The following is a 13,452-nucleotide window of genomic DNA, read 5'->3' as shown; positions in this document are numbered from 1 at the left end:
GGGATGTTATGATGGGATAGTTTAATTTGGGCAATTGATCTTGGATTATCGGCAGATAAGTCTGCTCAATGGTCTGTGAGGGGATGTTGGATGGGATGGGATCTGAGTTACTGCAGAGAATTCTTTCCTGGGTGCTGGCTGGTGAGTCTTGCCCACATGCTCAGGGTTTAGCTGATCGCCATATTTGGGGTCGGGAAGGAATTTTCCTCCAGGGCGGATTGGCAGGGGCCCTGGAGGTTTTTCGCCTTCCTCTGCAGCGTGGGGCATGGGTCACTTGCTGGTGGATTCTCTGCAGCTTGAGGTCTTCAAACCACAATTCTGAGGACTTCAATAACTCAGTCATGGGTTAGGGGTTGTTATAAAAGTGGATGGGTAGGGTTCTGTGGCCTGCTTTGTGCAGGAGGTCAGACTAGATGATCATATTGGTCCCTTCTGACCTACGAGTCTGAGTCTATGAAAGCAGAAAAATAAGAGGAATTCCATTAGAGGTTCACAGTTCTCTCTCTCTCTCTTTGCATGTGCATGAGAAATAAAAAGAACAAATTCTGAAGTCCTTACTCAGAAAAAGCTCCAGCTGACTTCAGTGGGCATTAAGGTCAAGTAACTAATAAGCAAAAACTGATTAAAGATGTCACCATTTGATCTTCAAATTATTCATTGCACTACTCAACTCTATAGTGATATAACCTTACTAGCTCCAAAGGTCTTACAATGTAGCAGATAAATTGTCATCTTATGTATTGTGAGGAAAAGAGACTGGGAGATAACTGGCAAGGATAATGAGGTAGAAAGGATTCTGATGTAACAGGGTACCCTCCCTTACTGAATGGAATTATATCTTGACAGGATGTGGGTTAGAAAAACTGAACTAAGTGCAGGTCAGTAGGTGAAACAGTGATACAAACTAAACTCTGGTGCATATGAGCCCAAACCACATATTATTCAGCTTTCACAACACACAAAGTATGCTAGTGCATTAGAAAACAGCCTGAGGATGCTATTGATGAATGCTTGACTAGCAAAATATGTGAGAACCTCACATCTAAAGTTTCCAGCTCAACCCTAAAATGCACTGCCCACTCAGGACAGCAGATGCACCTTCAGCTGCTGAACAATGTAGTTCAGCCAGCCTGAGTAACTGGGCCATTAACATTGTGCACCTCAGTCACCAAGTATTTTCCTAGAAGAGACCAGTTTAAACATTAAAGCAGGACCAGCTCCTGCAAGCTGCTGAGATCCTGCAACTCCAAGTCATGTCTGTGGAAGTTCAGAATTGGGGAAGGTTGTTCAATTTACAGAATTGGACCCAAGGACATGTACTGAATTATTGAAATGTGTCTGGGAGACTGTGGGGGGCAGGTTTACCAACCCTGTCAACAGGGCTGGCTTTAGGCCTATTCCACCAATTCCCCTGAATCAGGCTCTGCACCTAACAGGGCCTCACGCCCAGTGAGAATCCCTTCCCTGGCTAGAGGTGCCTTTTTAATTTTTACTCACCTGGCAGCACTCTGGGTCTTCAGTGGCACTTCAGCCGCAGGTCCTTCGCTTGCTCAGGGTCTTCGGCGGCAAGACTCGGAGCACCGCCCAGTGAGTACAAGTCTCACGTTTTTCCACATTTTTTTTAAGTCATCCCTGCCTGGGGCCCCCCGAAACTGTTCGAATTGGGCCCCACACTTCCTAAAGCCGGCCCTGCCTGTCATTGTCCATCCTGAGCTCCCTTTGGCCCAAAGAGCAGGATTTGGCTTGAGGCAGGCAGTGGGAGTAGCGAACAAGGGGAAGATGGGAAGGTATGTCTGTTGGTGGTTTTGCCCCCAGGCTGTGGGCACGTGAGGTGGGGGCACACTGGTGAGCGATAATCACCCAGGACTAGAACGGGGGTGTGCGTGGGGCTGACGTCCACAGAGACCCATCGCCTGGGACACAGCACAGGCTGGGCCGGGGAACTTCTCGGCGGGACAAGGGAGCGCGGAAGATGGAGGCTGGAGCCCTGCGCACCACCACGTGAACAGCGCCCGCCAGGCTCCACTCTGCACCCTGCCCCGGAGGAAGCCAAGCGGCGGGCCTAGGCCCCGGAGCCGAGCTGTCACCCCGGCGTGGGCCTGGCTCCCCCGCAGCTTTCTCCTGAGGCGTCTCTGGGTGGCGCCGTGGAAACTGAAAGCAAAAGAGACGAAGGGGCCAAGCCGCAGCCAGGAGCGGGCGTGGGCCTGACTCCTCCCTCCGGCGGCTACGCTCAGCTGCTGCGGCGGGCGGGCTGGCTGAGCCCGCCCAGATGGACCTGGCTGCAGCCCCGGCTGAGGCAGGATAGGCGGCCCCGGCTCCGAGCCTCCCTGCGGGCAAGTGCGGGCTGGCTGGGACATGACTCTGGGCGCTCCTCGGCCCCCGGCTCCGCGCGGCAGACGCAGCCAGCAGGAAGTTTGCTCGGGTGCAGCGGCGGCCGGGCGCTCCCCCCATGCACACGCACAGCCCCCGACTCCGCAGCGGTGCCCAGGAAGCGCCCCGCACCGGCCCCACCATGGACTCTAGCTGGGGCCGGCAGAGCAGCCCGGAGCTGGGCAGGGGAAAGCGGCTGAGCGTCGGGGAGCTACGCTCGTTCTTCGAGGCTCATTGCGCCGCTGCCGCAAGGGAGCTGCCGGACCCGGCCAAGAGGAGCTGCCGCCCCCCAAACGGGCTGCTGCCGCCGGTCATCCCGCAGCTGACGGTCACCCCCGAGGAGAGCGAGGAGGCGCAGGGCAGCCCCAAAGGGTCCCCGCCGGACCCCGAGAGCGGCTGGCTGGGGACAGGAAGCTCACTGCACCTGCTGCAGTCCCGCCGGCTCTCCAACTCCTCGCTGTCCTCCACCGGCTCCTCGTCCGTCTTGGAGGACTCCGAGGACGATCTGCTGAGCGACACGGAGGGTAGGAGCCAGGGCATCGTGCACCTGGAGCACGGGGAGGACACCAACCAGGTAGGCCCCCCCAGCGGCAGAGTAGCCGAGCAGCCCATCCTGGCTGCTTCCCATGGCCCCCGCGGCCGGGCGTTTGGGAGAAGCACCCACGTGCCCGCAGGTCCATATGCCGGCCGCGCGCGGCGCCTCCTGGCAGTGCTGGACAGCGAGTGCTGTGAGCCTGGGCTGGGGATATAGCAGCAGGGGTCGGATACCATGGTGATGGACGACAGTGTTGTGGGCTAGCTTAGGGGAGGCCTCCACTGCCCCTGCTGTACTTCTGGGGCTGGGTCTCCACCGGACTGTCCATCTGGCACGTTTCATCGGCACTGGGTTAGTTTAAAATGAAGTCTGTTAAAATGAAAACAACAGGTCTGCCCTAATCTAAGCCTAAGGGCTCTTTGTTGCATAGGTGCCTACGATATCAGGCTCTCAGCTCCACTGTACTCCGTGGTAAACACCAACTTGATAACAGTCCTCCAACAACATCCAGTTACTGGTCAGCTCATGCGAGCTCAAGTTACTCCCCCTCAGTTACTCGTGTTCCTGTATTGCTGTACCGCAAACAGCAGCATAGCATGCCTGTGGATGTGGAGAAATACACAATTCAAGCTATTCTTCCAGTCCCATGGTCTCAGAATGTGCATGGTGTCATTGAGCGCTCACCAGTCTGGTGTTTTTAAGCAAGGTTTCGGTGACCTAAGTAAAAGGAAACTATTTCCTCTTACCCAATCACAAACTGAAAAATCCACTATGCTGATCAGTGATAATTCTACATGATTCTCTTTTACATTGCTGGAGACCTGAGGCTCTTGAAACCCAGCCAAGTGCTGCTACTGTTTCTCTTGCTATGAAATTGCTTTTGACCTACTACGATTTTTTAAAAATTGTTTTGGCATTTTTTGATCACAGGCATTTTTCAGTCTCTTTTGGGATTTTAAAAATAAAATTTTTTCCAGGCATTTACAAACACGTATTTCGGCCTCTCCCACTCCGGGAGTCTCTCGTTGTCAATTTTTGAGCTACGTTGTGCTGTGATCTTGACAGAAAACTGGGACAAGCTTGGAATTATTAGCATGCATGCTTTTATCCATTTTGGCAGTAATACATTCTTCCCAGTAAATCCCTTATGTAATTTGCCAGCTGCTCTTACATATAAAGGGCAGTTTTGAAGACATGCAGTTGGCTTGTTTTTCACTGTGGTAATACATATTTTACTTTGTGTTTATAACAACTCTCTGGGCTCCTTGAAACTGAAATGTTTTCCTTAGCAAATTCCCCCATCCACTATTCTTGAGACTACCCAATGTTTTATAGTTATAGGGTTGTTTATGACTACAGGGCCACTGACAGTGAATTGAATCAAGAAAAATGGTGTATACTGTGAAACAAGATAAAAAATAAGTGACACAGTGTTGTAGGTAATTCTTCCAGCTGGGTTATTTTTCTGAGAGTTTTTTAGGATTATTAAATTAGAGGAAGTATGGTTGAGTGGCTCAAGTACAGGCCAGGGAATTGTGCAACCTTGGTTCTATTTTCATAGATGTGCTTTGTCACCTTGGGGGAAAATTGACTTTTCTATGCTTTGGTTTCCCAATTATGTACAATAATATCCTGTAAAGGGTTTTGCAAGGTTTAATTAATATTGATAAAGTTATGATCCTCAGATGGAATCCCCTGTAGAAGGGCAAACTATTATTATTACAGGAACATGGCTTTAATGTTTTTATAAATACCGTAGCCCATGACATTTGACTTTGAGTTACAGAATAATAGAAATTAAAGACAGGGTGGGGATGGAATTTTAGATCATCTAGTTCATTCCTGTCTGCTACTGCAGGCGGTGAGTGGGTATGATGATGGAACACTGTTAGCTTGGAATGCCCATCATTGAGAGCTGTGGGCTGGATGCCTGGTTAGCACATTGTCAATACAGAGAACCTGATGCCATCCATGCAGGCCCCAGGCTAACTTGTCTCCTGAGAATAATCTGAAGCAAAACTATCCTCCAAGTCAGGTGTCCTGTTGGATGCAATTTGGTCCAGGTCCGGCACCACTGAGGTCAGTGGTAAACCTCTCATTGACTTCAGTGTGTGCAGTATCAGGCCCTAAATCATTAGTCAGAACAGTATACTACCCCATATACTTACATTTTAAAACATGTACATAAGTGTATGTTTTGGATGTAAACTGTGTTACCCATTTAAAATCCTATTAAGTTTGTTAGCACTATTTAAATCTAGACAGAGTTCAGAGAAGGCATTACATCAAATTACAAATAAATGTAAATAATACTAACTAATGGCGGGGAAAAAAGTGTTTAAGCAACTAGAAAGCAGCCATCTTAAATGTTTTGAGCTATGGTAGGATGGAGAGAAACAGCATCCATTCGAGTGCATGGGAAATCCGGGACTCTTCAAGTATTAAGAAGTTCTGTTTCTTTAAAATGTTTTTTGCAGACCTGCGAAGTGTCATGCATTTCTGCAGAACAGGTCAAAAGTCTCACATTTTTTGAGGGAGACCCTACCTACATGCAAGAGCCTGTAGCTTAGGGAAAGGGGCATTGAGCTACTTACCCAAGAGCCCATTCATTCTAATCCAAGCTCTTCTTATAATTGGGTTTAGTACTTCTTTGCACTCCTCATTAACCAATGCCTCATTACTCCTACATTAGGAGAGACAACCCATTTTACAGATAAGTGTGAGCCTGGACAACTCTTTGTAGGCAAAGCTAAAAATAGAATGCTGGACTCTATTTTGACAGACCCAAGCCTTATCAGCTTTTCCACACTGCCTTTCAGGTAAAGTGGGCCAAATTCTGTGTCTGTCTAACTGATCCTAAAACAGTGGCTATGTCTGCACTGCAGCTGAGAGGTGTAATTCCCAGCTCGGGAAGCTGTACACATGCTAGTTTGCAAAAAGTAGCATTGTGGCACAGGTGGCGGCTCAGGCCATCAGCCTGAGTACAATCCAGCTGGAAATACTAGGTACATATTTGGGCAGCTAACCCATGCTGCTCACTACACTGCTATTTTTAGTATACTAGCTGGAACAGAACTAGTGCATGTACATCTTCCTGCACTGGGGATTACATCTCACAGCTGCAGTGTAGATGTACCCAGTGGGGCTGGACCACATAACGGTTTGAGTCTGCTACAGCCTACATGAATTTAGTGTGCATTGTTGTCCTTTAGTTCAGATGGTTAAAGTGCATGCTTTTTGATCCCAGGTTGCTCCTGGCAGAATGACCCTATTAGTCTCTTTAATCACTAGACCACACTTAACTCCCAGGGCCAGGAATCCTGATAGCCAACATTCCAATGCTAGTTCACAAATAGTTGTGAACCAGTAAGTAAATAGAAAATATGTGCAAAGTGTGTGTTCTTTATATAGAAAAATGATTTCCCCCCTTCCCCTAGCAGCAGGATTCTGTGTTGTGTACCTCAAGCTTGTGAGTTCAAGGCTGGCTTGTGATACATGTATTTCACCCCATGAAAGTTAGTGGGAGGGCCTTGAGATAAGTGAAATGACTTTATTTTGCCAGGTCTTATAGTTAGAGGTGAGTTTTTGGATGTTAATATTTATTTTTTTGTTGTATGTAGTATTGGTATTTTGGTTAATGTGAGCTGCCCTTTTAAGGGCAGGGTGGGGCACATTGAGAGCAGTGCCAGGGGGAGATCTTGCTTGTGTGTGCAGAGGGAAGACTCTACCTGTGTAAGCACCAGAAAGGTCAGAACTTGATTTATTGAACTTACCTTTCCAGAAAACAAGCTTCACCCTTGAAGGTGTAATGGCACTTAGCCAGGGACTGGGTGCCTCAGGGCACCTCTAATGAGCTTTAGAGGCTTTTATGCCTGTAGGCTGTCAGTTAGGGATTGAAAGTTGTTCCCATCTGATGGAGGTTTACTGGCCCCACCATAAGTGGAACTTGATGGGTCTGAGTTTCAGCTCCCACCTGCAGGGCCGGCGCTTCCATTTAGGCGACCTAGGCAGTCACCTAGGACGCCAGGATTTGGGGGGGCGGCAATTCTGAGGCAGGTCCTTCATTTGCTCTGGGACCCGCCGCCGAAGTGCCCCGAAGACCGGGAGTGCGGAAGGACCCCCCCGCTGCAGAATTGCTGCCAATGACCAGGAGTGCGGAAGGACCCCTGCCTAGGGCGCCAAAAACCCTGGCGCCACTCCTGCCCACCTCCCAAACTCACTACTTCACTTTGTATTAATTGACAAACTCCAAAGAGAGGCCAAGAACTGCATGGGCTATGGAGACAGAATTATCCTTGTGATCCCTAGGGGAAGGTTCTCTGTCAGGATTAGGGCAGCATGTGTGGGAAGCTTATTCTACTGCTGCCCTGTTAACCAGACTTTGTAGCTGTGTACAATTTATTATATTTGCATAAAATGCCATACATGGAACTGCACAGCTACATGACAGCTATATTTTGTCGTTAATTAAGCAATAGGTTTTAAAATAACCAACTGGTAAAATACATGCTGAATCTTATCCTGACAGCTATAAAAAGTGTCTGCTTTCCCATGCATTCATATGGGGACTACAGTTTTCCATTCCTACTTTGCTTCATGAGATAGGAGATCCCTGATGGGGAAGTATATGTACAATGGTAATTTCCACTGAGAGACCAGTCAAGCCACTCTCAGTCATGAGTCACTAGCATTCCTAAAAACTACTTTCAGACAGAGATAAGGAAAAATAAACAGGTCAGATTAGGATCTTCATATTGGACAGTGTCCCTTTAAAGTGTTGCTCAGCAAGTAAGATGTGATATAACTGCTGCAGCACCATGTTAGAGGAATTTGATTTACTAGGTAGAAATGTGCCAAATGCACAAACCACATATTCCTGTCACTGTAACCATGAGAACAGCTGACAGCCAGAAAGAAGCATTAGATTCTTGCCTGCAGTGATAGTAGCCCAGAAATTTTTTTGGGGTAGCAGGGTATTTAACCTATAGCATATCTGTTTTGGCTGGTCCTTTCTCTCTCTTCCTTTTTCATCTTTAATAAAACCTTAAAATAGAAGAACATGTTTCATAATTAAGGATTAAAAGTGTGAACAGTTTCAGCTCAGGAGCCGATTACGTAAACTAATCCAGTAGAGAAGAATTTTTATCTTTAAACTGAGATGGGAAGGGACCCTAAGGAGTTTATTTTATTTATTTTTTACATTGTGTGAACTTCATTTTTCTAAAAAATGCTGGATTGACAGTGATATCCCTGTACTCTGAAGTCTCCTCTTTGTCCACAGTCTAAGGGCATGTCTTCACTAGCAACAGCGCTTTAACGTGGCTTGTGTAGTTGCGACATGGTGCTGGGAGAGCTCTCTCCCGGTGCTCTAAAAAACCCACCTCCACGAGGAGAGTAGCTACCAGCACTGGGAGCACGGCTACCAGCACTGGGAGCACTGTCTACACTGCCACTTTACAGTGCTGAAACTTGCAGCGCTCAGGGGTGTTTTTTCACACCCCATAGCAAGACTGTAAAGTGCAGCGCTGTAAAGTGACAGTGTAGACAAGCCCTTAGTGTGACGTGAACAGCAGCAGTGCAAGCTTTCCCATATCACCCTTTTAATGTGCCTCAACCCAGAGTTGGGTCTTTTAACATGAGGCTAGTTCCCTTTTCACAGCACACTTTTAAATGGTGCCCCCTGTACCGATATGCCAACAGTATGGATGCTGATTGATTCCAAGAATTAGGGCTAGTCTATGCTGGAGGGGAGGAATCGATCTAAGATACTTCGACTTCAGCTACGCTATTCACGTAGCTGAAATTGCGTATCTCAGATTGATTTACTTTGGGTCCTCATGGCGCAGGATCAACGTCCGTGGCTCCCCCATCGACTCTGCTACCGCCGTTTGCGCTAGTGGAGTTCCAGAGTCAACGGAGAGTGCGTTCAGGGATCGATATATCCCGTCTAGATGAGACACGATAGATCGATCCTTGAGAAATCGATCGCTACCCGCTGACAAGGCAGGTAGTCTGGACATACCCTTAGATATGTTCACGGAGGACAGCTCCATCGATGGCTGTTAGCCAAGATGGTCATGGACGCAACCCCATGCTCTGGGTGTCTCTAACCTCTGACTGCCAGAACCTGGGGGTGGACGACAAGGGATGGATCACTTGTTGATTGCCTGTTCTGTTCATTCCCTCTGAAGCACCTGGTGTTGGCCACTGTGAAAACAGAATACTCAGCTAGATGGATTATTAGTGCGACCCAGTATGGTTGCTTTTATATTCTTAATTTATGGCCTCTTACTTTTAATGAGGACATTTGTCTAGTAGGAAGTGAACTAAGACCCAGTAACTAATTTCTGATAGTCTTCTAAATACCCGTTAGTTCCATTAGCCTGTAGTTATTTCTGAGCTGAGGTGGATTTGAAGTTATGACCTAAGACTTGAGACCCTTTATCCCATCATTAGTCTCCTGAGCCATTCAGTCTCCTGTTACAGTTTTTATTTTAAATATTTAAAAGGGCACTGTTCCTGCCTGGCCCCGCAGGATGAACTGGGACGAGCAGATGCTGCACTGTAGCATAACTGTTCATGGAAAGGTTGTGTGGTTGTGTTTTCTTCCTTGTACTTTTATAATGCCGTTGAAACTTGTTTGCAAGGTGTGGTGTATCAGGAGCATGGAGAGTAAAACAAGTCTGTATCAATATTTAAGGAGGGGTCAGTTCTTTTTTTAGAAAAAAAAAAAAGAAAAGCCTCTGGGCAGATCTCTTGTAGGTTGGAGTTGGTTAACAGTGGAGGTGGAGAATACTCCATGTGATGCCATGCAATACCTATAACTAAAAGGAATGCTGTCTCGTGGTTAGACCAATGGATTGGGAGCCACGAACTCCTAGGTCTGTTTTTGGTTCTGTCACTGGATCACTTTGACCTTGAGCAAGTCATTTAATCTTCCAGTAATTCAGATTTAGCCATGGGGCCACAGAGAGAGAATGACACTCTGGCCCAGTGGTTAGGACACCTGCCTGGGACGTGAGACACCCTGGGTTCAGTCCCGCTGCTCCAATCTCTCTGTTTAGTCACAGTGGAACGGCTTCAACAGGAGAGAGAGAAGAAACCCCACATATCCCATAGCTCAGTGATTAGAGCATCCTCCTGAGAAGACTTCCTATTCAGATCTTTAGCAGAGAGAGGGAAATTGAACCTGAGTCTCCCACATCCTAGATGAGTGCTGTAACCAATGGGTTAAGAGTTGTAAGGCAGGCACCACCACTATTTATGGTGTTTGAATGTGACGTGAGCTGGTAGGCTGCCTCTGCACATGTCTACAGGATCAGGCTGCTTGAGTGAGTTAGGTGGCCAGATGGCTGCCTTTCCCTGGTTTGTGAATTGCTCTGGGGCTTAGGCAGGAAATAGGCATCTGAATGCCTCAGGGGAGGCAGCAATATGCATGTTCAGAGGTGGGAACTTTTGCCTGGAGAACCTCAGTGCTGAGTGAGTTTAGGTGCCTGCAGGGTTTGGTGAGAGCGTTATGGCTCACACTGGAGCCAAAACTGGGACTTAGGTGTCTGAGTGCCTTCTAGAGTGACCAGATAGCAAATGTGGAAAACTGGGACAGAGGGTGGGGGGTAATAGGAGCCTATGTAAGAAAAAGACCCAACATTGGGACTGTCCCTATAAAATTGGGACATCTGGTCACTGTAGTGCCTTCATGGATCCAGTCTTCCATATCCTGGTCTATGTCTCCCTTAGCTAAGAATCAGTCCCTTTGGGCCAAGTATCAGAGGGGTAGCCGTGTTAGTGTGTAAAAGCAACAAAGAGTCCTGTGGCACCTTATAGACTAACAGACGTTTTGGAGCACGCATCCGACGTTTACCCTTATTCTATCAACAGTGTCCCTTCTAACAGGTGTATACTAGACAGAAAGGTATTGCATGTTCATATAGTAACACATTTAGGGAGGGGGAGAACTTTTGATGAGCAGGAGTTAGTCCTCATCCTTTCACCCTGCATTTATCTACGAGCAGTAGGAAAAACATAGTGAAGACTCTGAGCTAGCTACCCATCTAGTAATTTATTCACTCAGTTTGTATATCGCTTCCTATGTAAAATTAATTTGTCCTGTCACTAATGGGGAATGCTGTTGGGGATAAAACAGCAGCTTCTTTTTGCACAATAAACTGAATATTATGGTAAGGGCAGAATCTTTCCTTCTTACGTCAGTCATAACTATAAAGTGAAGGGTAACAACCCTCCTGTATACAGTTCTATAAAATCCCTCCTGGCCAAAGGCACCAAAATCCTTTTACCTGTAAAGGGTTTAGAAGCTCAGGTAACCTGGCTGACCTTACCCAAAGGACCAATAAGGGGACAAGATGCTTCCAAATCTTGGAGGAGGGTGGGGAGAAGGTTTTTGTTTGTGCTCTTTGTTTTGGTGGTGGTTCGCTCTTGGGACTAAGGGGGACCAGACATCAATCCATGCTCTCCAAATCTTTCTGCACAAGTCTCTCATATTTCAAACTTGTAAGTAACAGCCAGGCAAAGTGTATGTTTGTTAGTTTTCTTTGTTTTCTCAATTTGTAAATGTTCCTTTGCTAGAGGGAGGTTTGTCCCTGTTTTGCTGTAACTTTGAACCTAAGGCTAGCAGGGGTTCCTCTGGGCTCGTTGAATCTGATTACCCTGTAAAGTTATTTCCATCCTGATTTCACAGGGATGAAGTTTACCTTTTCTTTTAATAAAATCCTTCTTTTAAAAACCTGATTAATTTTTCATTGTGTTAAGATCCAAGGGTTTTGGATCTGTGTTCACCAGGACTAATTGGTGAGGGTATACTCTCAAGCCTACCCAGGAAAAGGGGTGTAAAGACTTGCTGGGGGAGGGAGAGGAATTAGTCTCAAATCTGCCCAGGAAAGGGGGTGGGGTTAGGGACTTGGAAAATATTTGCGGGAAGGCAGAGTTTCAAGTGGCTTTCCCCTGAGATTTGGAACACTCTTGATGGTGGCAGCTTACTGTTAACCTAAGCTGGTAAATAAGCTTGGGAGTCTTTCATGCGGGTCCCCACATCTGGAACCTAAGGTTCAGAGTGGTGAAGGAGCCCTGACAACATCCAGCACTGAAGAAACCCATCCTGGATACATCAGTTCTAGCCAACTATCTCATGGTATCAAACCTTCTATTCCTGAGCAGGCTTATAGAGAAGCTAGCTGAAGGTCAACTGCAAAGCTAATCTAACTGCAGTTAACATTGGAGACCAGGCAGAATCTGGATTCAGGCTATGATAGGGGACAGAAACTGCTTTAGTGGCACTGATATATGATCTCCTGCTGTCAATGAATGGTGGATAGAGATCCATTTTCATCCTCCCAGATCTCTGTGCAGCATTCAGTGCTGTTGAGGATGAGATACCACTGTCTCACCTGAGAGAGGTGGCAAGGATCCAGGGGAATGCACTAACATTGTTTACATCCTTCTGGAAGGACATACCCAGCAGTGGCGATGGGAAACTGCACCTCCACCACTAGACCCCTTGCTTGCATTAGTCCCACAAGGATCAATTCTCTCTTCTGTCCTTTTCAACATCTGCATGGAGCCACTAGAGGAACTGGTCAGATGACATGGACTCAGATATCAGCAACAAACAGATAACACGCTTCTCTACATATCCTTCACCTCCTGCAACCTTACTTCTACCACCAAGATTCAGTGCTTGGATCAGATCAGTTCTCTGGTGAGCAACAACTGGTTGAAGCTGCACCTGAGTAAGACTGAGGTGATGCTGGTAAGCAAAGCACTTTGAAGCATTTGCAGCCACGGTGCAGTCTCCTTTGGTGGAAGAGCAATAGAATCCATAGTTTTGGAATGCTTCTGAGTTCCTCTCTGGTGCTAAGTGCTCACACTGTAGCATCTGTAAGTAATGCTTTCTACCATCTCTTGAGGGTTAGGACACCCTGTCCTGCTTTGGTGGATGATGACCTGGTTTGAGTTATGCACGTCTTCGTCACCTCCTGTCTGGCCTACAGCAATGTAAATATACCTGGGTGTGAAGCCATCAGCCCTTAGGAAACTCCAGGTAGTACAGAATGCTGCAGTGTGTTTCTTAGCAACAAGAACTTCTGCAGACACGTCAAACCTGTCCTCCACTCTCCATGCTGGCTTCCCACAGCACACTGGGTCAAGGTCTCAGTCCTCATTTTCAAGGCACTCAGTGACCTGGAGCCAGCAAATCTAAGAGATCTAAAGGATTATCAAGGACAGCTTTGATAATAGTAGTGCTACCAGCCCCGCCTATAATAAAATATACTCAGCATCCTCTACGTATGGAATGTCCAATGGTCAGACCAGAATGCTGGGAGTCTCGGGACTCCTAGGTTCTTTCCCCAACTCTGAAACTGACTCAGAGTATGCCTCAGTCCATAATCTCTGTAAAATAGGTATGATGATCTTTAAATCACAGAGGTGCTGTGAACTTAATGAAAGTACAGTGCTTTGCTGATCCTTATATGATAGGCTACATAGACAGGTGAGGCATTATTACTGGAGATCGTCCTTTTCTTCTTCTGCTT

The 13,452-nt window shown here is 47.1% G+C and overlaps 1 protein-coding gene across 3 annotated transcripts in view; it reads left to right on the top strand.

Annotated features, from left to right (window-relative positions):
- Positions 1-1,818: 1,818 nt before the first annotated feature.
- Positions 1,819-13,452, top strand: part of ITPKA (inositol-trisphosphate 3-kinase A) — a 54,446-nt gene continuing 42,812 nt past the window's right edge. The window contains exon 1 of one of the 3 annotated variants that reach the window (XM_032793885.2): positions 1,819-2,944. In XM_032793885.2, coding sequence (XP_032649776.1) covers positions 2,450-2,944 — 495 coding nt within the window. In that variant the 5' untranslated portion in view covers positions 1,819-2,449. The remainder of the gene's footprint in view (positions 2,945-13,452) is intronic. The other 2 variants (XM_032793886.2, XR_012655804.1) reach the window with 2 other exon arrangements.

The sequence above is a fragment of the Chelonoidis abingdonii genome, chromosome 4 (genome assembly GCF_003597395.2).
Source record: "Chelonoidis abingdonii isolate Lonesome George chromosome 4, CheloAbing_2.0, whole genome shotgun sequence".
Classification (NCBI taxonomy): Eukaryota; Metazoa; Chordata; order Testudines; family Testudinidae; genus Chelonoidis; species Chelonoidis abingdonii.
Note: the sequence above shows the minus strand (reverse complement) of the source record. Positions and strands in the feature narration are given on the sequence as shown.